We start from the raw sequence: 23,617 nt of genomic DNA, 5'->3' as shown, positions 1-23,617 counted from the left end.
TCAAGCGCTCCGTCCATCATACCCTTTTGTATCGCAGATATGAATGTCAGCAGCCCTACATGCCAAGAACAGATGCATTCTGGTAAGTAGCATATTCCTTATGGATTGGGACCAAGAGTAAGTCTCTCCATGTCTCTGGAATGGTGACGCCAAATCTGCATTCCTGAAACAAGGGTGCCATCACTGCTGCCCATCTAGGCAGAGCGCACTTACACACTACTGCCGGGATGGTGTTTGGTACGGGCGCGCCACCTACTCGTGCTCTCTTGGTGGAGTGTGCTACAACGGCTGGTGTTAGATTCAGTCTTTCCTTGCCGTTTAACGCACTGATCTGTTGTCACCATCTTGAGCCATGTGTTTCATTGGCACATTGTTTCTTATTCCTTTGATTCTAAGTTGACAATCCTCCACTGCAAATTCCACATAGAGAGACTGAATATGAGCCTCCCAGACACTGGGGGCGATAGTTTAGGTGATATTCTGGTTGTTTGGGTCAAAACATTTGTTTGCCCAGATCTACAATTTTCTAAGATTCTTTGATTTTAATACTGCATGCGCATTCTTCCACCTCCAATCTTCCTCTTCACTTTTTAGATCATACCGGGCTTTTCTATATTCCTGGTGGATTGTGGTGACCTGTTGACGTAATTGTACGTTTTCACCCTTTTACTTACTAGTTCTTCGTATTATTTAAGATGTGTTATAAGGTTTCGATTTGCTGCTTCCTTTCAGCTGGGTGATAGAATTTTAACGGTGCTTTATCTCTTCCTGTCTTCACCACGCTATTTAGATTTTGCCTCAGGTAATCAACCGCTGGCTTCCAGAGTTTTACCGTGATTGTGTCATTGCTTTTTTGTTAAAGCATTTCCAAGAACAGGCCCACCCCTGCACCGAGCTTCATTTGGTTTGTCATGGTCCACTTTGTGTTTTTTACAGGCTTGAGTTGTACCACGTAGCCGGTTGGTCTTATTTTGGGGCGAGCATGTTGCAAGGCTGCAACGTCACATGCGAGCATTGAATGGTCACTGGCCAGGGTTGAAGTTACAAAACAATTTGGAATATTCTGAAAATGGGCAATTTGCTAAGCACAGTAATGCCAAATATCAAAGCTTCTCCATCAGTTGCCCTCTGCAGCAGTCTGTAAGCAGTGCACTGTGGGTCAAATGGTCAGTGACATTTGCTTATCCTTTTTCCCCACTACCACTCATTGCATAGGTAGTGAGGAAGACACGATGAGCACCAGTGAGCCTAAGGAAAACCATGCCAACCTTGATACTACAGCCTTGGTGCTCACTCCTTCTGGAAATATTAATACATCAAAATGAGCTGAGAACTCCCCTGCGCCTAGATCTCACAGAGAATTAATGTCAATTGTTGCACCCAGACCTCTCAGCACTGGATCTTGAGATCTGATAGAGACTACTAGCCGCAGATTCCTTAACATAGAATTATCCCCAGGCGTGAGACTGGATCCATATTTTTTTTGGCACAGCATCTCTGCGTTTTTTCACAGGACAATGGTCCCTAGACAATTGAATTATTTACAAAGAATAAATATAGACTAAATAGCAACTATATTCATTGTCCAGCCGGACAGTATTTAATTTTTAATAAAAAGAATTAACAGGTAATATGGTGTGATACAAGCAGGACACCAGCCGATGCCCAACTAACACACTCAGAAGAAAGACAAACAAAGAAATACAGGTAATTAAGGTAGTCTGTGTATCACAATTCACAATCAGACAGTAAAAACACACTATTGCTTGCAAACATTAGCATAATAAATATGCATATAGTGTGACTAGGTCGACGTTTCGAACCCTATATAAATTCAGAATTCATCTTCAGCACAAACAATACATGCCTTTTTTATAAAAAGTTCATAAGTAACTTTTTTTTACACCCCAAACTGCAGGACTAGAATAGAGTCCCAGGTGGCAGTAGTAGATAGCGCGGCAGGCAAGCCTAAATCGGTAAAGTAGCCTGGCAGCAAAGGCACGTGATAAGTGCGGTTCGGTAATAAGAGAGACGGGTCGTCCATACGGTCCTCGTTCTGGTGGCAATTACACAAGCATCTCTGCGTGCCGGGGGACGGCACCAGGTGACTGCGCCCTGATGTCTGCATACGTGACGTCCGCGCGGTCACATAAGTCCCACCCCGGCGCGCTGACATCAGTTTCCTTCTTTTCCACGTGCAACATGGATCCGGATCGAGTTCCCTTGACCTGTTTTCAGGCATTCTTTTAACGCCTTTGCATTGGGAACAGTGTGTAAAGGCCTTCGGGTTTCAAGACGTGTACTTATTGTGCACGTCAGATGTCGGCGACGGACCCTCAACCTATTTGTATGTGGTGTTTGGGCAAGCACGACGATTCTACGGACTGCGAAGCTTGTCAGTATCTCAAGCCGAAGTCCCAGCGGGAGCGCCGGATGAAATTGCTTTCGGCCCGCTTGTCTGGATCGGTCTCGTCACCACGTCTGCCCCCCACCTTGGAAGGGTCCAGAAACAGCTGATTCCGACTGCGGCATCGCCCTTCACCAAGGCCTCATGGGCATCACCTGCCCGCCAGTAAGTCCTACAGCTTGTCACTGAGGCCTTGTCCTCGTTTTGCAGAGGGCGCAAGTTCCTCTCGGGACGTGTTCCCCTCGGCCGTAGCCACCATATCCGCCGTTTCCTGGCGTTGGGGCGACTAGGGCCCAAATGGAGGTCTACGCTACGGCACCGATGGCTTTCCTCCCTGGCGACGCCTGCGCCTCCCAGAGTCCCTCTCGTCCTCGGCGCAGACGGCTGCCTCATCGGAGGTCGAGCAGGCTCCTTTTCGGCGACGTTCATTAGCCACTTCGGCTCCGATCCCGAACCTTTCTCCTGTCAAGCACGTGGTGGTGGTGGTCGACTCGGGACCCCTGGGGGCCACTTCAGCACCGATCGAGGACACACTGATGCCCATGGCAAACTCTACGGTGCCGTCCTGACGTCGGGTCCTCGACTCGTCTCTGGTGTCCCTTTCTCTCCGAAGGTTTGTCATCCTCTTCACCGGAGACTTGACGCTGCGTCATTGCGTTTTCCCCGGTGTCTTCCAGGGAGGGCTCTACGCCGTCTCCGCAGTCACAGCCCCGGACCCTCTCTTCCGCAACTCGCGGTTTGTTGCCTCGCAGGCTTCTCCACCTTCTCCAGAGACCTCTCAGGCCCCTCACTCGTCCATGGGTCTTCCATCCTTCAGGGGCTGGCCGTTTCTTCTTCCAGCTGGGCTCGGGGAAGGGCATCTTAGTTTTTAGTCTTCCCCCACGGGAGAGTTGTTTTTTCCCCTGCGACGCCCTACGAAGGCGAGTTTAGCCTTTGCCCTGGCCATTTCCAAGGCCGCTGGCATTTTGAAAATGGGCACCCCGGTCAATCCACTCCCTCCGGACCATTTGTTGGAGGTTCTCCACCAGGGCTCTGGTGAAAAGGAGCTGCTGCTTCCATTTGAGGCTTCGCTCCACAACTCTCTTATTGGGGCATCCTGCTACGGGAGATCCGCTTCCATTAGTGCTGCTTTGCGTGTGCTCAAGACACTGCGGAATCCCAAAGGCAGCCCTGGCCAACACAGAGTCCCTTTTGTATTGCTCCTCCCATGAAGGTGTCCGTGCTGATCTTCGGCACCATGTGCTGGAAGGTCAGGAGTTAGCAGCCTTTATTCTCCGTTCGGTCTTGGATGTTTGATTCTCTCGGCCGCGCTATGGCGAGTTCTGTGGCTCTCCGCCGCCATGCTTGGTTGCGAGATGGCGTCTTTCCGGAGAACACTAGGGAGCGTCTTGTTGATGTGCCTTTTGATGGGATTCTTTTTTTTTTTAATTTTTTTTTTAAAAGGACCTTTATTATACATTTCCGTAAGACACAGCTACATGCCTACAACCCAGGGGCCGGCAGCAATATTCAGATCAGTATCCACACAACACAGCCCATCAGCCGACAACACTGGGGTCCGGCGGCGCAATAGGAGAAGATATACTCAAAACCCCCAATTCTTACAGGGAGATCATACTGGCCCATTTTCATTTTTATTTTAACTGAAACAGTAAATGAAACAAAAAAAGCTGAGTCAAGAATCAGTCACAAGCCGTGCTCAATCAATAAAATTATACACAAACACTCACATCTGAATCACTGTAAATGTCTTCCCACAGGTCCATCACGGGACATGGCCAGTTCCGCTGTTGGAGAGTCGCATATTTCCCCCCGATATGCATTCCAATTCCCCCATTTCTTGTCCCACGTCTTTGGGCATCCTCGGACCTTGTAAACTGTCTTTTCAGCAATCATACATCTATCCATCTCAGCTACCCAGCCCACCACCAACAGCCCTTCCGGCAATCCCCACTTCATTGCTATTGCACGTTTAGCCAGCAGAAAGCCTAACGCTGACCAGTGTAGCTCCTGATCATTCAGGTCATTTGCACCCCATATGTTAAGAACACATTCCTTGGGACCCAGCAAGAGCGGCTTACCCAGGGAGTTACTCATTTTCCGAAGTATTCTGCTCCAAAACCGTTGCACCACTGGGCATTCCCACAAGATGTGGTAGAATGTACCAGGGAGACCACAACCTCGCAGACACTGTGCGTCTGGGCGCCTTCCAATTCTGGCCAAAGTAAGGGCAGACATATATGCTCTATGTTGCACTTTCGATTGGATCAATCGAAACCTGTGGCAGATGGCTGATTCCCTTGGGGATATTAAGGCCGAGCGCCAGTCTTCCTCATCTAAGGGACCCAGGTCAGCCTCCCACTTGGATCTCAACGTATGGAAGGGATCAGGTAGGTTATTACAGAGCTCACGATATGTAAGGGAAATGGCCTTCTCGGGGAGGGGTTCAGACAGGAGTCTGTCCTCCAAAGGAGAGGACTCCGGTATTGTAGCAAGATCCGGGACTGCCGGGCGAATAGCGTGTGTAATTTGCAAGTAGCGGAAGAATTCAGTGGGCGCTAAAGCGTATTTAGTCTGGAGATCGCTGAAAGACAACAGTTTACCCTTATGAACGAGGTCACCAATCTCGGAAATCCCAATCATGTCCCACCTGTCAAAGCCCTAAATGGGGATTCTTTTATTTAACACCCACGCAGACACCGCCATTCAACGGCTCCTTTGGGGCTCCGCCCTCCTCCTCCTCCCCCTCCGTAAGCTTCGGCTTGTCGGTCCTCAGGTGTCTGTGTTGATTTGAGACACCATGTTTTGGATGGCCAGGAGCTGGCGGAGTTTATTCTTCGTTCCGCTCTGGACATCTCGGAGGTGTTGGCTCGTGCCATGGCTTCTTCGGTTGCCCTTCGTCGCCATGCCTGGCTTCGGGACAATGTGTTGCCGGAGACGGTTGGTGGATCTTCCCTTCGATGGTGCTCTTTGTTCCATGCCCCTGCGGACTCGGCCATCCAGAGGTTCTTGGTGGGGCTGCGTCCTTCTCCTCCGCCTCCGCCTCCTCCTTTTCCTCCCCCCTCTGTGAGCTGCGAGTTGATCTGGTTCTTGGAGGTGTTCTTCCATTGGGGCGGGTCGCCCGGTTGTCTGTTCTGTGGGCTTCGTGGCCACTCGAGTCCTCCTTGTTGGGACTCTGGCTCTGTTGGCTACTGGCCAGCCCTTCTTGATTGTGTGTTAGGCGGGAGCGGTCCCGCAAGCGCCTCAGCTCCGGCAGTCGGCCCCGCGCCGGTCCAGGTCTCAGTCCCATGGGAGGTCGAGGGACCGGTCGAGGGGTCGGAGTCATCGCAGCTCCGGGAGTGGACATCGGTCGTCAGGATCCAAGTCCTCAGGTAAGAGGCATGAGAGGTCGGAGAGACTCCATCGTTCCTCGGACCCACCCAGACGCTCCCACGATGCGGCCGGGTGTTCGGATGACCCCACCCACGCGGCTCCGACGGAGTCTCAAACGTCGCCGCCTGCCCCACACCTTCGGGTCCCTGGGCATGGCGCGTCGCCGGAGGAGATCGAGCGGTACCTCATGGCCATGAGGTCCCTCCCTCCTCAGCTGGATTCTGCGGCGCCTTCGGGCCCGACGGTCCTGACTGGAGGCCCTAGCGGGTCGGGTGCTTCGGCCCCGATGCCGTCGGGTGCCTCGGCCCGACGCCGCCGGCGACTTCGGTCCCGGCGCCACAGGACCTCACCGGATCCGCTTCCGGATCGTCGCCGGTCGACCTCATGACCTCACCGGCGCCAGCCCCGCGGGTGTCGTCCCCGGCGCCCACTGTGGACGCCGTCCCCAATCTTCCCTTCGGTCCGACTCTGGCACCGGAACGGCGCTGCTGGGCGCCGCTTCCGACGGCCTTTGGAGATTTTTATTTCCATGAGGAGGCCCCGTCTGTTGCACCTGTTTTACGGGTGACGAGGGTGACTGGGAGGGGTCTGAGGACCCTCTGGCACTGGAGTGCCAGTCTCAAGAGGACTGGACATATGAGCTTGGGGAGGCCAGTGGTATTGACACTTCGCCAGAAACTGGATTTGTCTCCCCTCCCACTGTGGCTACGGAGGAGGGGGCTGCTTATAGTGTAGTGTTGACGAGGGTGGCCAAGGCCTTAAACCTTGAGCTCCCCGTCGCGGCCGTGAGGACTAACCTCCTCACTGAGGTACTCAAACCGCAGTCAAGCTCCAGTGAGCCTCTACTGACGTTCAATGAGGCCTTGTGTGACGTTCTTGTGGGCACTTGGTCCAAGCCCGCCACAGGACTGCCTGTGGATAGGAACGTGGCCAGACGCTACCGCCCGGCCCCGGGCGACCCTTGCTTTTTGTCCACCCATCCTACCCCCGAGAGCCTGGTTATCCAGGCCTCTACTTCCCAGACCACATTCCCGACGGCTCCGCCCGATCGGGAATCCAAGAGATATGAACAATTTGGGAAGAAAGTGTTTTCTTCCCTGAGATTGGGGCTGCGGTCTGTCAATATAGCGTGTCTCTTGGGCCGCTACACCCACACCCTGTGGGACACGGTCGCGGACGTGCTGCCCCAATGTCCGGAGGAGGTCCAAGCTAAACTCGCCCAAGCCCTTGTGGAGGGCCGAGATGCAGCGCGATATTCCATCCGGTGTGGGCTGGATACCGCAGACTAACTGGGCAGGGCGATGGCAACAACAGTGGCGGTTCGACGCCACGCCTGGTTGAGGTCTGCCAACTTTTTGGCCGATGTCCAGGCCACACTTCTGGACATGCCGTTAGATGGCCGTCGCCTCTTTGGCGACAAGGCAGACCATGCGCTTGAGCGTTTTAAGGACTCCAGGGCTAAGGCCAAGTCCTTGGGCCTCTCGGCCACACGCCAGCAATCTGGTGCCTTTCGCTCCTTTCGTGGCCACGGAAGGGGCGCCCCCACACGTGCTGCCAGCCACGCACTGCAGAATGTTCAACAGCGCGGTGGCGGCCGTGGAAACTGCAGTGGCGGCGGTCAGGGACAACGGCGAGGCCAGTCCACACCTCCCTCCGTAGCACTTGCCTCAAAACCTTCCGAGTTTTCAGGCCCATGTGACGCCAGTGGGGGGCAGGGTTCGCCATCACCTCTCCCACTGGCGCACTGTCACATCGGACAGGTGAGTACTGCACATCTTCTGAAGGGGCTACTCCCTCCCCTTCGAGGCGACCCCTCCAGCCATGCCACCGCAATTCCACAGCGTGTCGGGGGATCACTTGCAACTTCTGCAAGAGGAAGTCACGGCCCTCTTGGCCAAGGGGGCCATCGAGCGCGTTCCTGGGCCTGAAGTTTCTGGTACCCAAGAAGGGCAAAGGGGGCCTACGCCCTATCTTGGCCCTACCGAACGTCAACGTCTTCCTCCGGAAGGAGAAGTTCAAGATGCTGACTTTAGCTCAGGTCTTAGCTGCCCTGGAGACTGGCTGGTAGCGTTGGACTTGCAGGGCGCTTATTTTCACATCCGCGTCCTGCCGGCCCACTGGCGTTACCTGCGGTTCACGGTAGGCCACGAGCATTTTCAGTTTACCGTGCTCCCCTTCGGTCTTACCAGCGCCCCACGGGTGTTCACGAAGGTGATGGCGGTGGTCGCAGCTCATCTGCGCAGGTTAGGGGTGTCAGTCTTCCCCTACCTCGACGACTGGTTGTTGAAGGCGGGCTCGCCCCAGACAGTAGTCGGCCACCTCCAGACTACGGCCGACCTCATGCACTTGCTGGGGTTCTCCAACGGGCCGAAGTCGCACCTGTGTCCCTCTCAGAAGCTTCTCTTCCTCGGAGCGGTTCTATACTCGGCGCAGTTTCGGGTTTATCCTCCCGAACAGCGGGTTCGGGATATTCAGGCTCTGATTCCAATCTTTCAGCCTTTATCCCGAGTCTCGGTCAGGTTGACGCTGCGGCTTCTGGGGCTGATGGCCTCCTGCATCCTTCTGGTGCATCATGCCCGGTGGCGGATGCGGGCTCTGCAGTGGGACCTGAAGTTTCATTGGGCCCAGCATCAGGGCTACTTGTCCAATCATGTTTTGATCTTGGAGGGCACTGCAAGACAGTTGCAGTGGTGGCTCACGGACCGCAATTGGATCAGTGGCACATCCCTCTCCCTACCCCTCCCGGAGCACGTGGTTGTGACGGACACGTCCCTCCAGGGCTGGGGAGGCCACATGGGAGAGACGGAGATCAGAGGCCTCTGGTCTCCGGCAGAGTCCCGGCTCCATATCAACCTTTTGGAGCTGCGGGCGATCCGACTAGCACTGAAGGCATTCCTCCCCTCTGTCCGGGGGAGTGTAGTGCAGGTGTTCACGGACAACACCACCGCCATGTGGTACTGCAACAAACAGGGCTGGGTGGGGGTCATGGACCCTATGCCAGGAGGCTCTGCCCCTCTGGCAGTGGCTGGAACATCAGGGCGTGACCCTGGTGGTTCAACACCTGGCAGGTTCTCTGAATGCCAGGGCGGACGAACTCCACCATCGGTGCATGATGGATCACGAATGGCGTCTGAACTCGGATGTGGCACAAGGCCTCTTTAAGCAATGGGGAGAGCCTTGGTTAGATCTATTCGCCACAGAAGAGAACGCGCAATGTCATCAGTTCTGCACGTTGGAATTTTCAAGGCGGCACTCGCTCGGAGACGCTTTTCGTCGCGAGTGGAGTGGCGGTCTATTATACGCCTTTCCGCCTATACCACTTCTGCCCAGAGTGCTGAAGAAGATCAGGCGCGTCCGGGCCCAGTTTATTCTTGTGGCTCAGGACTGGGCACGAAGATACTGGTATCCTGAGCTACTCAGCATGTCAGTCGATCCCCCGATTCGGCTGCCTCTTCGGGAGGACCTTCTGTTGCAGCAGCAGGGGACGGCTCTGCACCCGAACCTGTCCAGTTTCCACCTACAAGCTTGGAGATTAAGCGGCGGCAGTTGAGGCCATTTGACTTGCCTCCCGAAGTCTGTGATGTCATTCTGGCAGCCAGGCGTCCCTCCACAAGGTCGGTATACGCCTGCAGATGGAACAGATTTGTGGCATGGTGCACAGCAAAGGCTGTGGACCCACTCTGCACCCCTTTCTGAGGTTCTGCTCTTTCTTCTTTCTCTTGCCCAGCAGGGCTCTGCTCTGGGCACTATCAAAGGGTACCTTTCTGCCCTTTCCGCCTTCTTACGGCTACCTAATCAGCCTTCCTTGTTCAAGTCCCCCTTTGTAAATAGGTTTTTGAAGGGCATCACACACATGTTCCCTCCTGTTCCCTTCGTGATGCCCCAGTAGGACTTAAATCTTGTGCTTACTTACCTAATGTGTGCTCCCTTTGAGCCGCTCCATAACTGTCCTGTCCATCTTCTTACTTTGAAGACTGCTTTCAAGGTGGCCATCACCTCTGGCAGGAGAGTGAGTGAGCTCCAGGCTCTTTCTTCTTTACCTCCTTTCCTCTCTGTCCATTCGGACAAGGTTGTGTTGCTGACGAGACCCTCTTTCCTGCCCAAGGTTGTCACGGCCTTCCACATCGGGCAGTCCATTACCTTGCCCACCTTCTTTACGCCTCCGCATCCCTCGAAAGAGGAAGAGAGGCTCCACCGTCTGGACCCAAAACGTGCGCTCTCTTATTATCTGGATCGCACACGCCAGTTCCGGGTGAATGACTAACTCTTTGTTGGTTACGTGGGCGCTAAGAAGGGAAAGGCGGTGCACAAGCGGACCATCTCGCGGTGGATCATCTTGTGTATCCAGGCATGTTACTCCTTGGCCAGAAAGGAGCCCCCTGTTGTATTGCGGGCTCATTCTACTCTGGCCACAGCGACTACAACTGCCCTGGGCCGAGGAGTGCCCTTGCAGGACATTTGCCAGGCAGCTACGTGGGCCTTGCTGCACACGTTTGCAAGACACTACTGCCTGGTCAGCCAAGTCTGGGGGAATGGCTTCTTTGGCCGTTCCGTCCTCCAGGACTTTCTGGTGTGATTATTGGTTCGCAGACCCACCACCGGGGTTGGTATTACTGGGGTATCTATTCTAAGGTAAGGAATCTATCACTAACGTGTCTCTTTCAGATGCACAAGTTACCACTTGTGTAATGATATATGTGTAAGAGACATTAGTTAGTGATAGATTCCTTACCGACCCACGCATCCTCCCCGTTCTGCGAACCGATATCTAGGGTTAAGGTCATCCCCTTTCAGGGACCTAGTTTCATGGCACCAGTGTTGGTTCTATCATGGCTCTGCGTATCTGGCGCGGAAAAGCTGTGTATCGGAACTGACGTCCGCGCGCTTGGGCGGCGTCTAAGTACTCCGACGTCATTCCGGCGCCAACGACGCCGACGACGGACTCGGAGCCGCGGACGACGCCTACCGACGCGCAGGGGTATTGCTACGCAAACATTTCCAGATCCAGTCTGACGCCTGGGGATATTCTAAGGTAAGGAATCTATCACTAACTAATGTCTCTTACAGATATATCGTTACACAAGTAGTAACTTGTGCTTTGGGTTTTCTACACCATCCCTGAGATTGGGCCTTCTGTGTATTTTCTTCTCTGCCTGCTTGATGAGCCTTCTGCTGGGTTTTTGCCACGGGTCTTTTCTGTTGTCCTCTGCTCTGCTGCAGAAGGTTTTTCCTAAGCGGTTCCCATGTCTTGAGACGTGACCTTCCCTATGTGGGTTACTGGTGGCTGTTATATAGCCCTGTTATGTGCTGGGGAGCTGTGGTTGCCTGCGGGCTTCTGCTCTCTGTGGCATTATGGTATGTTGCAAATTCAATCTTCTTGCTGATGGCTTGGACTAGCTTGAGTTTTGCCCCGGGGTGTTCTTCTCTGGGGTCGCTGCACTGTTTGCCTGGTCTGGCCTGCTGTCCGTGGCCTGGTGTCATGGTCCTTTCCATTCGCACTTCTTTTTGGGCCGTGTGTGCGGTCTCCTCTCTAGGGCGTGTCCGGACTCTTCTTCGCCTTCCTGCTCTGTCTTCGGCTGGCATCTGGCTTGCCCTGAGTGCTTTGTTCTGTGGTGCCCTCGGCGTCTGGTGGAGCTTGCTGGTGCCGAACTATTGTTTTCTCCGCACCGTTGTGCCTTCTTGGGGCTTTAAAGGGACTGTCATCCTGCCTTGTCAGCTTCTTCCAGTGGGCCCTGCACCCTGTTCTACCTCTTCTCCCTGTGGGAGGAGTTGGTCCCAGATTTCTTGTCCCTCTTGCGGGCGCACTCCGTCCGAGTTGGACGGTTCTTCCTGGGTGAACTTGAGTTAACCTTTTAGTCTTCCGCCTACTTATTGTTGGCGGTGTCGTCCTGTCTGGGATTGCCTGTGTTCGGCCTCTTCTCTTTGGAGTCTCCAGGTTGCTCTTCTTCGGTGCTCCTCTTCCTTGCCTTGTTCTCCGATGGAGGTTTTGTTGCCTCGCTTGGGCGTGGGATGTTGGGCCTCCTTTCGCCTTGCCTGGTTTCCTCTGCGGAGTGAGGACAGGCTGCCTCTTCTCTTCTTTTTCCCACATCCCCTGTGGGATTGGTGGTCTTCTGCTGGCAGGGGTTCTACTTTGCCTGAGGGGACAGGGCTCATCGTCCTGTCTTTGGACTCCGCCCCTGTGGAACCCTCTATTATGACCAAGCGGATGGGGTCCTCTCGCAGGCCCTCCTTCCCCTTGGGTATGGCTAGGGTATCGATTACTAGCAGGAGGCCTAGGGGACTCGGGTGCAGAGTGTGCGCTCTCACGCGGGATGCGGGACAAAGTCTATGGAGGCTAGTAATAACAAAAGTTAGTGTTCTCGGGCGAACCCGACTAGGTAGGTCAAAAACGAAAGTGGATCTAGGCACTTAGAGAGTTGTTCTACGCTGGAGCACCGGGGTACTCGGTTTACCTAGCCCAGGGGCTGCGGCTGCATAGGGTTCAAGTGTCGTCGGAAACCCTCGTTGACGAACGCGGTGAGCAGCAAAAAGCAGAAGGGCCCCACGCAGATCTCGTGGATGCTGGGGGGCTGGACTTCGGTGCTGGAGCTGCTCGGGGCTTCTCGGACCCCAAAGCACTCACTCGATGATCCCTCGGCGGTCGTGCTGGATAGTAGTCGTGCAGTTCTGATGATGGCCGGTCCCTCGAGGTCTCGTCGCACCTACGGTTCTCAGCTTAGCTGTAGAGGTAGGTAGAGGTCAGAGGTGCCAGGGAAGCCGGGTCTCGTCGTGCTGGTCGGTCGGATTCCCGAGGAAGGACGTGCAGCAAACCGCAGTGTTCTTAGATGGTGCCTGCGGGTGCAGGGTGACTACTCCTTAGTCACAAGGGAGAAATCTTAGGAAGAAGTCTTGAGTTCCTTTCGTAGAAAGTAGTTTCAGGATTCAAAGATGATCTAATTTTGAAGGGGGGCCCGCTCCTATCTTTATACTAGTAAAAGGGGCTGGCACGCGACTAGGTCCTGACCATGGGTGGGACCAGGAAGGAGGGTGGTTACACCCCTCTCCCATGCCGGACTTTCCCCAGCTCAGGGGCTGGTGTGCCCCTGGAACTGGTTCTAGCCGGCAGATGCATAGTGAGCACCGGGGTGCCACTTGCAGTCACCTTCCTCTAAAGCCCTGCCTACCCAGGATACACAAAACCCTGTCTGGGATGGTGCTAGCACCGCCCCTGACAGGAAACCCTTTGTCCAAGCTCCCCTCGCTGGAAGGACTCCCAGCTGCAGGGGGTCAGACTTGTGTCTGTGGTGGCAGCATCCATTTTGTGATGCTGAGGCTCGAGTTAACTTTAACCGGGGTTCACAGTTACATACATGTCGTGTCCCTCTAGAAGGGTGGAATGCTAACCCCGTCGCCAGAATTGGCGAGGGGTTAGTATTCCAATTCGTATGACACCTTACTCGACATGTTTTGATAAAGCGATACCAGAGATAGCATATAACCGCGAGGATTATAATTCACTTAAGAGTCTATGGTATGCGTTATCATGAAACAGCTATTAGGACTTGGTTCCGCAAGCTGCAAACGGGCTCAGCTCATGCCAGAGCACCATCTCACACGATTCCAAGCACTCTGCCTTCAGGATTGTCAAGGCCTGCCATAGGAGTGACTGATAGGAATCTGTGTGTCCATTTTAGGGTTAGATATAGGTATACTATATCTAAAGCAAAGGGTGATTACACCACCTTGCCCCAGCTGTCGTGCAGCCAGTTGTGTCAGATTTAGATGGCCAGCCAGGGGTGGCATAATACATGCTGCAGCCCCTGGTAGGCCCTGGGTACACCTATGCCCTGAGTTACAGGGTCTGATAAGGTGGCCCAGTACCAATTAGATATGTACCTAAGGTACATGGAATCCATTTTACAGAGAGAGCAGTAGGCCTGGGGTCCTGATTGGCAGGGTCCCAGGCCAACTAAGTCGGAAAACCAGCAAAACACCAGGCAAAAAGTTGGGGGCAACCATAGTCGGGTATCCACCTTCCTACAGTGTCCAGAATCGCTCCCAGGAAAGTGATCTTCTTTGAAGGTTGAAGGGATGATTTCTCTATATTCAAAGTCAGTCCCAGTTCGGAAAACAATTGAATGCATGCCGTAGTTGACGCCTGGGCTGAAGTTTCTGATGGCGCTTTTACCAACCAGTCGTCCGGGTATGGAAACACCTGGTGTCTTTGCTTCCTGAGAAAAGCTGCCACTGGCGCCAGACACGTTGTAAAAATTCTCTGGGCTGATTTGAGGCCAAATTGTAGTACTTTCAACTGGTAATGGTCTCCGGCTACTGCAAATCGAAGATATCGTCTGTGGTAAGGATGAATGGGGATGTGAAAATATGCATCTTGTAAGTCTAGAGTGGTCATATGATCCCCTGGGTTTAAGAGCAGCAGAATGTCTTGGAGGGTCACCATCCGGAAAGACTGCTTCTTGAGAGAAGTATTGAGAGAGCTCGGGTCTAGAATAGTACGCCACTGGAGAGCCTTCTTCCAGACTAGGAAGAAACAAGAATAAAACCCCTTTCCTTTTTGGAAGATCGGCACCGGTTCTATTGCTCCCTTTCGGAGCAATGGCCGAATCTCCAGACACATTTCTGAGATAGATGTTTGATCTCTTGGCCTGACGGTGGAGTCCAAGGTGGAAATTTAAGGAATTTTAGAGTATGTCCGAATTGTATTATGTTGAGGAACCATCTGCCCGTTATTTTCTGCCAATGATGCAGATGGGAAGCAACTCTTCCACCCAGGGAAACTTGTGGAGGGGAAGGAATACATGTAGCCGGATTCAGAAGGTTGTCATTGTCTTCTACCATTGTGCTTTCCTTGACGACCTCCTCGTCCTCTAGGAGCAGACTTTGCATAGCTCCCTGATTGTTTTTGACCATATTGTTGATGGTATGGTTGTGATGATGAGGAATAAGAGGGGTATCTTCCCTGTTGGTAACCCCCACTATAAGATGATTGGCCTTTACCTCGGCACCCCGAAAGGGCACCTTACTGTATTGCAGTGTACCTAGGGCCTTATCTGTATCTTTCTTGATACCCTGAAGTGCCTAATCCACTTGTTTCCCAAAAAATCTACTCAGTCGAAAGGAAGATCCAAAATGTTATTTTGGACCTCTGGTCTAAAGGCAGTCACCCTTAACCATCCCTGACGCCGTAGCACCGCCGCTCCTCCAAGTGACTGGAAGGTTGTGGTCGCGATATCCATCGCACAGTCAACTACTTCAGCCGAAGTCCTTACTCCCTCCTGAAGGATCTTTTTTGCCTCCTGCCTATTGTCTTCTGGGATGAGGTCCATGTATGGTGCCATATTGCACCACATCCGCCGGTCGTATCTACCCAGGATGGCAAGGGCATTTGCTGCTTTAACTAGGAGAGCAGACATGGATGAAAACCTCTTTCCTGCATTGTCTAAGCGTCTCTCCTCTCCGTCAGGAGGTGCTGATAAAGGAGCAGAGGGATTCTTAGATTTTTTTGCGGCACTTGAAAAAACACGGAATCTGGTTTGGGATGGCCCAGTAAACACGCTGGTGCGTGTAAAGGAGCTTTATATTTCTTCTCTAATCTAGCGAGTACAGTTTTAACGGTCGCCGGCGTTTTCCTGACTTTTAAACCTTCCTCCCACACATGGCTAACAATCGGGATAGCCCAAACTGACTTGTGGTACAGCTCCTTAAAATCATATAGGAAACACTCGGTTTGTGTTGTAGATATTGGAAGCTGGAACCTCTTCGCAGCTCTTTCCATTAAATTATGGAATACGCCGATGTCCACCGGCGGAGAAACAACAGGTACTGGTGAGGGAGATGCCGGTGATGGAATCAGGTAATCATCCCATACTTTGTTAGGATCTGTTATTTCTCCTTCCCCCTGATCATCATCGTCAGTGGTGACAGGATCCTGGTGGTGTACTGTTTGAGGAGTTGTAGGTGTAACGTCTTGTAGTGACTCCCTGCTTCAGACTAGAGTAGTAGGGATGGAACGTGGATGCGAGACAGGGACTTCCTGAGAAGCTTGTGTCAGCGCAAGTCTCTTTTTATGGTCTGCCAGCCTAAACTGTAGATCCATCATCATGGACAATGGTATGCCAACCATCTCTTCCTGGTACCCTTGGTGATAGTGTTGTTGTGGAGGATACAGATACTCACCCGTATCCCTCCTATCAGCTTTAACTCAATCTTAATCTTCGACGATAAATTCTTAGTCGACGATCCCGTTGATGATGCAGGTTTTTTAGATTTTACCTCAGGAGGCATAGAAGACTGCTTCCTGAAGGGTTCTTTGACCTGAGTAGATGATTTTGACCGCGGAGAACTAGTCTTTTTTTATAGTATTTCTGCGGAGGCATGTACTTTACTCTCCTTTTCCACACATTGAGGAGATTTTGAAGGACTGCGCCCAGAAGACCTATGAGTGTTCTTTTTTAGGGCCTTCTCAGGACGTTCTTTTGAGGAATGAGTATGAGGAGATTTTCTTCTCTTGAGATCTCCTAGATGTTGAGGAGGAAGCCTCATCACTATCACTGGAGATAACCTCCTTTCTGGCCTTTAGCTTTTGAAGCCATTTCAAAAGGTACCCTTCACGATCCCTCAGAGTCTTACTTGAAAAAGTGTGACATACCTTACAGTCTTTGGCCTGGTGATCCGGGTATAGACAGTAAATGGTGTCAGTATGAGGGTCATCAGTATAGAGCCTCTTCTTGGAACAAGTGGCACAGGCTCTAAATAAACCTTTCTTCTCCTTTCCAGACATTATCTAAAGAATGTAGTTGAAAACAGTCCAGAGTAGTAAGGACTCCAGATGAATTTCTAAGAACAAAGTTCTTCAATGAGGTTGAAAAAAGCAGAGTTTGAGCTGAGCTCAAAGGAGACTCCCTAGCACAACGTGCGGCAGAAAATCCGAGGGGCAAAAGGTTCTCTCAGGAGTGTTCTAGAGGGTGACGAGCTCTGATTGGTTGAGGTACAAGTTTGGTCTCTTTTACATAACAAAGGTTATGGGTTGCAAAAGGAAAATGGGCCTATCCTCTTTTCAGTTTGTTATCCAACTAAGCATTGCTTTTTTATATACCGGAGACTCCAGTCTTGACAACGGGGAATGATTCGGGCCTGTGAATCTTTGAAAGCTCCAATACTGGAGTAATCTGGGTTCGGCAGGCCAGAAGCTACAAGATTCATGAGCTCCCGACACAGAGCTATTCGGTTGCTGATGGGTCCCCATGGTAACGCACAAGTTACTACTTGTGTAAAGATATATCTGTAAGAGACATTAGTTAGTGATAGATTCCTTACCTTAGAATATCCCCAGGCGTCAGACTGAATCCGGAAACTTTTGCGTAGCAGTACCCTTGCGCATCGGTAGGTGTCGTCTGCGGCTCCGCGTCTGTCGTCGGCGCCGTGATGACGTCGTCGGAATACTCCGCGTGCTGACGTCAGTTCTTAGATGCAGCTTTTCCGCGCCAGAAACGCAGAGCTATGCTAAAATCAACACTGGTGCCATGAAACTAGGGACCTGAAAGGGGATGACCTTAACCCTAGATATCGGTTCGCAGAACGGGGAGGATGGGTAGGTCGGTAAGGAATCTATCACTAACTAATGTCTCTTACAGATATATCGTTACACAAGTAGTAACTTGTGCATCTGAAAGAGACGTTAGTGATAGATTCCTTACCTTAGAATAGATACCCCAGCAATACCAACCCGTGGTGGTGGGTCTGCAAACCAATAATCACACCAGAAAGTCCTGGAGGACGGAACGGCCAAAGAAGCCATCCCTTCGGACTTGACTGTCCAGGCAATAGTGTCTTGCAAACGTGTGCAGCCAGGCCCACGTAGCCACCTGGCAAATGTCCTGCAAAAGCACACCTCGGCCCAAGGCAGTCGTAGTCGCTGTGGCTCGAGTGGAATGAGCCCTCAGCCCAACAGGGGGTTCCTTCTTTATCAAGGAGTAACACGCCTGGATACACAAGATGATCCACCGCGAGATGGTCCGCTTGTGCACCGCTTACCCCTTCTTAGCGCAAACGTAACCAACAAAGAGTTGGTCATCCACCCGGAACTGGCGTGTGCGGTCCAGTTAGAACGAGAGCGCACGTTTTGGGTCCAGACGGTGGAGCCTCTCTTCCTCTCTCGAGGGATGCGGAGGCGGAAAGAAGGTAGGCAAGGTGATCGATTGCCCAATGTGGAAGGCCGTGACTACCTTGGGTAGGAAAGAGGGCCTTGTCCGCAACACAACTTTGTCCGGATGGACTGAAAGGAAAGGAGGTTTACAGGATAGAGCCTGGAGCTCCCTCACTCTCCTGGCAGAGGTGATGGCTACCAGGAATGCAGTCTTCAAAGTGAGAAGGCGAAGAGGACAGTTGTGAAGTGGCTCAAATAAGCGCACATCAGAAAAGTTAGAACCAAGTTCAAGTCCCACTGAGGCATCACAAAGGGAACAGGAGTGAACGTATGTGTGATGCCTTTCAGGAATCGATTAACGATAGGGGACTTGAACAAAGAAGGTTGAGCAGGCAGCCTCAAAAAGGCTGAAAGAGCAGAAAGGTAGCCCTTGACAGTGCCCAGAGCAGAGCCCTGCTGGGCAAGAGAAAGAAGAAAGAGAAGAACCTCAGAAAGAGGGGCATTGAGGGTATCCACAGCCTTTGCTGTGCACAATGCCACAAATCTGTTCCACCTGCAGGCGTATACCGACTTTGTGGAGACTCTCCTGGCTGCCAGAATGATGTTACAGACTTCAGGAGGCAAGTCAAATGGCCTCAACTGTCGCCACTCAATCTCCAAGCATGGAGGTGGAGACTGGACAGGTTCGGGTGGAGGACCGTCCCCTGCTGCTGCGACAGAAGGTCCTCCTGAAGAGGCAGACGAACCGGGGGATCGACTGACATACTGAGTAGCTCGGGATACCAGTACCTTCGCGCCCAGTCCAGAGCCACAAGGATGACATGTGCCCGGTCGCGCCTGATCTTCTTCAGCACTCTGGGCAGAAGTGGTATAGGCGGAAAGGCGTACAACAGACCGCAACTCCACCCGCGACAAAGTGTCTCCGAGCGAGTGCCGCCTTGGAAATTCCAACGCGCAGAACTGATGACATTGCGCGTTCTCTTCGGTGGCGAATAGATCTAACCAAGGCTCTCCCCACTGCAGAAAGAGACCTTGCGCCACATCCGAGTTCACACGCCATTCGTGATCCATCATGCACCGGCGGCTGAGTTAGTCCGCTCTGGCGTTCAGAGAACCTGCCAGGTGTTGAACCACCGGAGTCATGCCTGATGTTCCAGCCATTGCCAGAGGCGCAGAGCCTCCTGGCAGAGGGTCCACGATACCACCCCGCCCTGTTTGTTGCAGTACAACATGGCAGTGTTGTTGTCCGTGAACACCTGCACTACACTCCCTCGGACAAAGGGGAGGAATGCCTTCAGTGCTAGATGAATCGCCCGCAGCTCCAAAAGGTTGATATGGAGCCGGGACTCCGCCGGAGACCAGAGGCCTCTGATCTCCGCCTCTCCCATGTGGCCTCCCCAGCCCTGGAGGGACGCGTCCGTCACAACTACGTGCTCCGGTTGGGGGAGGGAGAGGGATCTGCCGCTGACCCAATCGCGGTCCATGAGCCACCACTGCAGCTGTCTCGCAGTGCCCTCCGAGATCAGGACAGGGTCGGACAGGTTTCCCTGATGCTGGGCCCACTGAAACTTCAGGTCCCACTGCAGAGCCTGCATCTGCCACCGGGCGTGATGCACCAGAAGGATGCAGGAAGCCATCAGCCCCAGAAGCCGCAGCGTCAACCTGACCGAAACTCGGGATAAAGGCTGGAAGATTGGAATCAGAGCCTGTATATCCCGAACCCGCTGTTCGGGTGGGTAAGCCCAAAACTGCGCCGAGTCGAGAACCGCTCCGATGAAAAGGAGCTTCTGAGATGGACATTGATGGAGAACCCCAGCTGGTGCAAGAGGTCTGCCGTAGTCTGGAGGTGGTTGACGACTGTCTGGGGCGAGCCCGCCTTCACCAACCAGTCGTCGAAGTAGGGGAAGACTGAAACCCCTAACCTGTGCAGATGAGCTGCGACCACCGCCATCACCTTCGTGAACACCCGTGGGGTGCTCGTGGCCTACCGTGAACCGCAGGTAGCGCCGGTGGGCCGGCAGCGGGCAGGACGGGGATGTGGAAATAAGCATCCTGCAAGTCCAACGCTACCATCCAGTCTCCTGGGTCCAGGGCAGCCAAGACCTGAGCCAGAGTCAGCATCTTGAACTTCTCCTTCCGGAGGAAGCCGTTGACGTTCCGTAGGTCCAAGATAGGGCGTAGGCCCCCTTTGCACTTCTTGGGTACCAGAAAGTAGTGGGAGTAGACACCATGTCCTACTTCTGGCCCAGGAACGCGCTTGATGGCCCCCTGCAGAAGCCGCAAGTGATCCCCCGATACACGTTGGTGTTGCGGTGGCATGGCTTGAGGGGTCGTCTCGAAGGGGAGGGAGTAGCCCCTCCGGACGATCTGCAGCACCCACCTGTCCGTCACATGGGCCGAGAAGCACGAACTAGGAGGGTTTAGAGGCGGATGCTGCGGGGGAAGGTGTGGACTGGCCTCGCCGTGTCCCCGACCGCCTCCACGGCGATTTCCACGGCCGCCACCGCGCTGGATGTTAGTCTGCGGCGTGTGGCTGGCGGCACGTGTGGGGGCGCCCCTTCCTTGGCCACGAAAGGAGCGAAAGGCACCCGTTTGCTGGCGTGGGGCCGAGAGGCCCAAGGACTTGGCCGTAGCCCTGGAGTCTTTAAAGCGCTCAAGCGAGTAGTCTGCCTTGTCACCCAAAAAGGTGACGGCCTTTAAACGGCATGTCCATCAGAGTATTTTGGACATCTGCCGAAAAGTTGGCGGACCTCAACCAGGCGTGGCGTCTAACCGCCACCGTCGTTCCCATCGCTCTACCTAGTGAGTCGGTGGTATCCAGCCCACACTGGATGGAATATTTGGCTGCATCCCGACCTTCCACAAGGGCTTGGCCGAGTTTGGCCCTTACCTCCAACGGACACTCTGGCCGCACTTCCGCAACCGTCTCCCACAGAGAGTGGGTGTAGCGCCCAAAAGGCATGCGGTGCTGGAAGACCGCAGTCCCAGACTAAGGGAGGATAAGATCTTTTTCCCGTACTGCTCGTACCTCTTGGATTCCCTGTCCGGCGGAGCCGACGGGAATGCGGTCTGGGAATTGGAGGCCTGGATGACCAGACTCTCGGGGGTGGGGTGGGTGGACAGGAAACATGGGTCGCCCGGGGCCGGGCGGTGGCGTCTGGCCACGTTCCTATCTACGGGCGAACCCGTAGCGGGCCTGGACCAAGTGCCCAAAAGAACGTCGGTCAAGGCCTCATTAAAAGGCAGCAGAGGCTCGGCCGAGCTTGACTGCAGTTGAAGGACCTCAGTGAGGAGGTTAGTCCTCACGGCCGCGACGGGGAGCTCAAGGCCCAAGGCCTTGGCAGCCCTCATCAACACCACACTATAGGTTGCCCCCTCCTCCGAAGCCACAGTAGGAGGGGAGACAAAACCAGTGCCTGGAGAGGTGTCCAGGCAACTGGCCTCCCCAAGGTCTCCTGCCCAGTCCTCTTGAGACTGACACTCCTTGGTCAGAGGGTCATCAGACCCCTCCCCATCTCCTGATACTCAGGGTTGTCAATCAATGGGGCTGGTTCGTAGAAGTGAAAATCTCCAAACGCCGTCTAAAGCGGCGCCCAGCGGCGCCGTTCCGACGTCGGAATCGGAACAAAGGAGGTATTGGGGGCGGCGCCGCCCGAGGACGGCGCCGGAGGCGACACCTGACGGACCGACGCCGGGGGGGGTCGTAAGGTCCACCGGTGACGATCCAGAACCCGAAGAAGGTCCAGTGGGGGTTCGCGGCACCGGGCCCGAAGGCGCCATCGGTGTCGGGACTGTGGGGCCCTGCGGCGCCGGGCCCGAAGGCGCCGACGGCGTCGGGCCGAAGCACCCGACGGCGTCGGGCCGAAGCACCCGACCAGCTAGGGGCCCCAGACGGGTCCTTATGGGCTAAATCAGTCAGAAGAACTCTATATACATTCGTAAATTTCCTTTGAGCTTCCCAAAAATGGTGTACCATAACCTATGAATAGGGGTGGTAAAACAATGAATGCCTTTCCAGCAAACACGATACTTGCCAAAAACCATGCAAAAAAAAGGTGCGGGCATTTGAGATGGCCCACTGGAGGGCATGACTATTGTGTTTTGTTTTAATATTGGAAAAAAGAACAATTTTGATGCCGTCATTATATTTACCCACTGGAGGGATAACATTTATATGGTTTGATGAATGTAACCCACTAGATGGGTAAACAACTGTCAAAGTTTAGCACTAAAATAAGGGCATGTAAAACATCAACAAACGCAAATGAGCAATTATCAGGACAAAAACATTTCTGTTGCTGGAATCATTTGGTGTTTATATTTTATGGTCGCCACATAAATAATTTGTATATAAAAACTCAAGACTACCAACTCCCAGAAATCACTGCGGTAGTCTGAGCAGATACACAGGAAATTATGTAATTGGAATTTCCCGTTACTTGAAAGTTTAAAAAAGGTGAATAATTGTGTTAGCCGTGAACAAGGTATTGGGATATACCAGAACGCGTGGGCTATTCTGTGTTTGGCTTAACAAAGAAAATTGGAAGAATAAATTAATATCGGGATGATTTAACTACTGCTGGTGTGCGGCCCTATTACTTGCATCTCGAAGGTGTTGTGGACATTAATTTGCGGTGTGGTTCAACCGCGAGGGCTACGCACCTTCCAAGAAGCACCGAATGCTGGGGGAAAGGAACCACCTTGGTGGATATATATATATATATATATATCCTTGATTGAGGAATACGCCTCACAAAGGATTTGACATGAGCCATTTATTAAGGAAAAACCAGCGTTGCAGTCCAGGAAAATATTAACTTCCTTACGCGTTTCAGAGCACACCAAGCTCCTTCATCAGAGGAAAGACGACAGTTCATCCGCTCAGTTATTAATAGGTACGTAATTGCATGCAGCTTTTCTGATCTCCCACACGTGGGCATTCCTCTTAGCCTGCTGGTACTTTTGGAAGTGCAATGTTCAACCATGTATAACCCCGGTGGGCGCGGAGAAAGTGTCATCAATAAAAATAAAATTCAAACCCTAGTGGGTTTCCGGACTGTCAGCCGGTTGAAATCATCCTGCCTTTGTACCCTTCTCTCACACCGAACAGTGTCTGTAAAACGTACTATCTTGATGCTCCTGCATGTATAAAGTTGACCTAAGATGCATGTGAGCGAGATCAACGTGAATCCATAAATACAACACAAGAACTTGCCCACCAAAGATCCAAGTTCTATATCATTTATCTTATGTGGGTATTTGAATTCTTTTCTTTAGAAAAGGCTTCTGCTTGTGTACATACTTGCCATTAACCCAGCAGTCAGCCTTTCGGTATTTGAATTAATTTGCTGTATTTTCTAGATGAATTAAAAGTAAACGTTCCAGAAGCACCAGCTCCTACTGCTGTATCTGTGTTGGAAGACCACAAATCTGAACCCTATGATCTACATACAGAAGAACCTGTTCTGGAATCATCAGGTAGCTGGCTGTCCTATAACTAAAGTGCTGTCTTTTTCGTAGTATGTATACTTGTGTTATATGAATCGATTAGCTGATGCTTTTTACTGTTTCGAGAAATATATTTTATCAGCTCTGTAGCCAAGATCATGCTTGTCCTATTATAGTCTTATATTTACCCTTACTGCTGCCTGCAAATACTAGTAACTCTTCATTAGTGCTAGCTTTTGAAATACTGA

At 52.7% G+C, this 23,617-nt stretch overlaps 1 protein-coding gene across 29 annotated transcripts in view; it reads left to right on the top strand.

Moving 5' to 3' along the window:
• MAP4 (microtubule associated protein 4) overlaps positions 1-23,617 on the top strand; it is a 1,807,860-nt gene that overhangs the window by 1,167,593 nt on the left and 616,650 nt on the right. For all 29 annotated transcript variants that reach the window (XM_086941043.1, XM_086941031.1, XM_086941029.1 and 26 more), the window contains one exon: positions 23,283-23,399. In XM_086941043.1, coding sequence (XP_086797169.1) covers positions 23,283-23,399 — 117 coding nt within the window. The remainder of the gene's footprint in view (positions 1-23,282; positions 23,400-23,617) is intronic.

The sequence above is a fragment of the Lissotriton vulgaris genome, chromosome 10, assembly GCF_964263255.1.
Source record: "Lissotriton vulgaris chromosome 10, aLisVul1.2, whole genome shotgun sequence".
NCBI lineage: Eukaryota > Metazoa > Chordata > Amphibia > Caudata > Salamandridae > Lissotriton > Lissotriton vulgaris.
Note: the sequence above shows the minus strand (reverse complement) of the source record. Positions and strands in the feature narration are given on the sequence as shown.